The sequence below is a fragment of the Symphalangus syndactylus genome, chromosome 13 (assembly GCF_028878055.3).
Source record: "Symphalangus syndactylus isolate Jambi chromosome 13, NHGRI_mSymSyn1-v2.1_pri, whole genome shotgun sequence".
Classification (NCBI taxonomy): Eukaryota; Metazoa; Chordata; class Mammalia; order Primates; family Hylobatidae; genus Symphalangus; species Symphalangus syndactylus.
The window spans coordinates 34,724,589-34,728,787 of record NC_072435.2 but is presented as its reverse complement, the minus strand read 5'-3'; the positions used below and the strand labels follow the sequence as shown (position 1 = coordinate 34,728,787).

At 55.1% G+C, this 4,199-nt stretch overlaps 1 protein-coding gene across 1 annotated transcript; it reads left to right on the top strand.

The window, feature by feature from the left end:
* Positions 1-1,580: 1,580 nt before the first annotated feature.
* On the top strand, positions 1,581-2,979 carry ACTL9 (actin like 9). The gene has a single exon (XM_055237926.2). The coding sequence runs from the start codon at positions 1,678-1,680 to the stop codon at positions 2,926-2,928; it is 1,251 nt and encodes a 416-aa protein (XP_055093901.1). The 5' UTR covers positions 1,581-1,677; the 3' UTR covers positions 2,929-2,979.
* The last annotated feature ends 1,220 nt before the right edge of the window (positions 2,980-4,199 follow it).

Here is a 4,199-nt window from a genome sequence, read left to right as displayed (position 1 = left end):
ATATTTCCAAAAGCATGGATTAGACCACACATACCAGTAATTAACTAAATCAATAATTAATTAAAATGCTCAATAAACCCCACTCTGGCAGAGTAATAAATCTAGACACAACTAGAAAATTAAACCTCTTTCATTTAGATATCCCATAAGACATTCACTAGCACTATTCCTGGTGATTTCTAACACCACAATCATGAACATACACTAAGAAGAACGTTTTTATTTGCTTTAACTAACAGGTGATACCTGATACCACCAAAAACAGTCATGATCTTGAAGCAACTCTCCTAACGCATTTTGAAGCCTGCTATTTATTGTTGAGACAATTCCTTCCTCCAAAATGCACCCTCTCCCCTTTTATCTATACTGAAAGCCCCTTCTTGTATCTCACTGAGCCCCTCTCCTGCCAGGAGGAAGCAGGAAAGAACCCTTGGAGAGAAGGCAGACTTCCCCCATCCCCCATCTAGTTGGAGTACAGAGTAGAAATCAGGGTTGGCGTCCAGGAGGAGGTGGCGTCAGACTGACATTTGAAGAGGCAAATTCCTTCTTGGCGGGAATGGGACAGGGAGAATGATCCAGGCAGTGAACATAGCAGAGGAAGCAAAGAATCTAGGACAGGGGTGTTCCTGTCTCTCCCTGCCTCTCTCCATCCCCAACCAAGGCTGGCCTCTGTCTCCATTTGGAAACCAGGAAGCCATGCTAGCCTGCCGCCTTCTGATTAATATTCTGAGGAGGAATATTCTAACATTCTAGGGAGGCCTGTGGCAAGCTCTCTGCCACTGCACTGTAAATAGCTTCATGGCGAGGTACCCAGAGGAGGATTCCTGGGTCTTCCTGAAAGCATGGCCCAAAGAGTTAGAGAAACCAATTTTACATGGTTTTACTGAAACCATGCCCCAAAGAAATGTTTGAGTTTGCAGAATGGCAGATCAAAAAAGAAACAACTTGCTGAAACGCCTTCCACTTATGAGGGTTTTTTGTTTGTTTCTTTGTTTGTTTGTTTGTTTTGAGATGAGTCTCGCTCTGTCACACAGGCTGGAGTGCAGTGGCGTGATCTTGGCTCACTGCAACCTCCACCTCCCGGGTTCAAGAGATTCTCCTGCCTCAGCCTCCCTAGCAGCTGGGACTACAGGCATGTGCCACCATGCCTGGCTAATTTTTTTTTCTTTTATTTTCTTTTTCTTTTGAGACAGAGTCTCCCAAAGTGCTGGGATTACAGGTGTGAGCCACAGCGCCCGGCCCCAAAACTTTTCTAATAAAATTACTCGCTTAAATCCAGCCGAGAAACAGACTTGAGCTGGATTCCTAGCTCCCAGTGGGTCGATCTGCAACAAAAAGCTTGTCTTTTCTCAAAAACCAGGTGCCACCCTATTAGCTTCTAGCGCATCCAGCAGAAATGTGTTAGAGGGCCCTGCTCTGAGACGCTCATCTCCTCCTCCAAATTTGGCTCTTTGGAGAAGAGATGACAGCCTTGGGGCAGGCAGGGCTGGGCAAGGACCCATCCTCTTGGCTGCATTGTGATGTCTTAAGAAGACTGAGGGGGCACCGTGACGTCATAGATTGCGGGCCCGCCCCCTCCCCCTCTCTGCCTGCCCTCCCCACTGGCCAGGCCTCAACCTCTTCTCCCCACAACCTCAACCCCAGAGGAAAAGCCCCCTCACCTGGCGTCCTGCAACCATGAATGGAAGTCCCCCTAAGCCCTCGGAATCCCAGTCCTCCCTGGAGGCCCCAAGGCCCGGCCCAAACCCCAGTCCCAACGTGGTGAACAAGCCCCTGCAGCGGGACTCCCCTTGCATAGTGGCCGACAGGCTGCCACCAAAGACGGGCGCGGTTGTTATAGACATGGGCACAGGCACCTGTAAGGTAGGTTTTGCTGGGCAGGCCAGCCCCACCTACACCGTGGCCACCATCCTGGGCTGCCAGCCCAAGAAACCCGCCACCTCGGGGCAGTCCGGGCTGCAGACGTTCATCGGCGAGGCAGCCCGCGCGCGCCCGGAGCTGACGCTGGTGCAACCCCTGCGCAGCGGCATCGTAGTGGACTGGGATGCCGCCGAGCTCATCTGGCGCCATCTGCTGGAGCACGATCTCCGAGTGGCCACCCACGACCACCCGCTGCTGTTCTCCGACCCACCCTTCAGCCCGGCCACCAACCGCGAGAAGCTAGTGGAGGTGGCCTTTGAGTCGCTGCACTCCCCAGCCATGTACGTGGCATCGCAGTCGGTGCTGTCTGTCTACGCCCACGGGCGTGTCAGCGGGCTGGTGGTGGACACGGGACACGGGGTCACCTACACAGTGCCCGTCTTCCAGGGCTACAACCTTCCCCACGCCACGGAGCGTCTGGACCTGGCAGGCAACCACCTGACCGCCTTCCTGGCGGAGATGCTGCTCCAGGCTGGCCTGCCCCTGGGACAGCAGGACCTGGACCTAGTGGAGAACATTAAGCACCACTATTGCTACGTGGCCTCTGACTTCCAGAAGGAGCAGGCCCGGCCGCAGGAGGAGTACAAGCAGACTCTGAAGCTGCCCGACGGGCGCAGGGTCACCCTGGGCAAGGAGCTGTTCCAGTGTCCGGAGCTGCTGTTCAACCCCCCAGAGGTCCCGGGGCTGTCCCCCGTCGGCCTCTCCACCATGGCCAAGCAGAGTCTCCGCAAGTTGTCCCTGGAGATGCGCGCGGACTTGGCCCAGAACGTGCTTCTCTGCGGGGGGTCCTCGCTCTTCCCTGGCTTCGAGGGTCGCTTCCGGGCAGAGCTGCTGCGAGCTCTGCCAGCCGAGACCCACGTGGTGGTGGCTGCCCAGCCCACCAGGAATTTCTCCGTGTGGATCGGGGGCTCCATCCTGGCCTCCTTGCGCGCCTTCCAGTCCTCCTGGGTCCTGCGGGAGCAGTACGAGGAACAGGGTCCCTATATCGTGTACCGCAAATGCTACTGACCAGAGCAGAGCTGGGGAGGGCGTGGGGGCAGTAAAGCCTCTGCTACAGCCGGCTCTGTCCTGTCCTTCCTCCAAGGCCTGCCCCATCCACTCCTGGACACCTCGCCCCACAGGCTGACCAAACTCACCTCCTGCGATGCATGCCCTGAGACACCCCAATCCTGACCCCCCAAACCCACCTTCCCCATGAACAACTCCCAACAGACCACTAAGTTCTAATCCTGTGATCTGTGCGGCTCCCCAAGCACCCTTGGGTTGGGACACCCCCTCCCCAAACCACCTCTGACAAGTGCCCTTCCCATTTCCACACTCCCAGAGATGAAGAGCTCACTACCTCAAGGCTACTGTTAGAAATATCACCTCCTCCTATGAGTCATAGGTAAGCCTCCACCTGGCACCTGCCCCCAACCCCAAGCATGAACATGAAAGGCTCTGACCACCCGCCCCATGCCCACACACACCCCTAGGGTCTGTCACATACCCAAGCCACATACCCAATTCCTTCCATTTCTAGTTTAAGTGATTCATGCACTGATCCCACACACATTCATTAATTACCCACTATGTGCCCAAGACATTCTCAAATACCGACTCCCTAATCTCACCCCATTATCTATTGCTTTTGATATAGCACCCCAAAATATCCCTGGGCTCCAAACTCTCCAAACTGCCGCCCCCCTTAATTGCTCCTCAGGGACCCCCCAACCCACTGTCTACCCTGGAATGCTCCAACCTCCTCCCGGAATCTTCCCAAGAGTGCTCCAACCCCTAGGTTCACCCGCATAATCTGCTCCTTATTTCTAATCCCCCCAAACACACTCCTAAATTCCACTTGTCAAGATACCCCTGGTTCTCAGCACCCCAAATCCACCCCTTCATTGGTTTCCCCTAGGATGCCTCCCCACAAGTGCTGACTCCCCAGATCCATCACAGAGACCTGGATTCTGACTTTCAAGGGTCTCTCCTACAACGGTCCCACCATGGGATGCCCCGGCATCCATCATCCCCAAGGAACTCTCCCTTCCCCTCAGGATGTTTCCCCCAGACCCACCTCCCCCGACCAGGTGCTCCCATCACCCATCCCCCATCTATCCTCCCAAAACACATCATTCTGAGACCCACCCCTGAAACCCCAAGGTGGACCCCTGTTGCTCTAAGACTACTTTCTTGCACTGCATCTCCGCCCGATATACTCCCAAATGTTGTCTCTCACAGGACACTCCCTGACCCTCTTCCTCAGCCCCCAGCTCCTCCCAGGAAAGAGCCAGCCT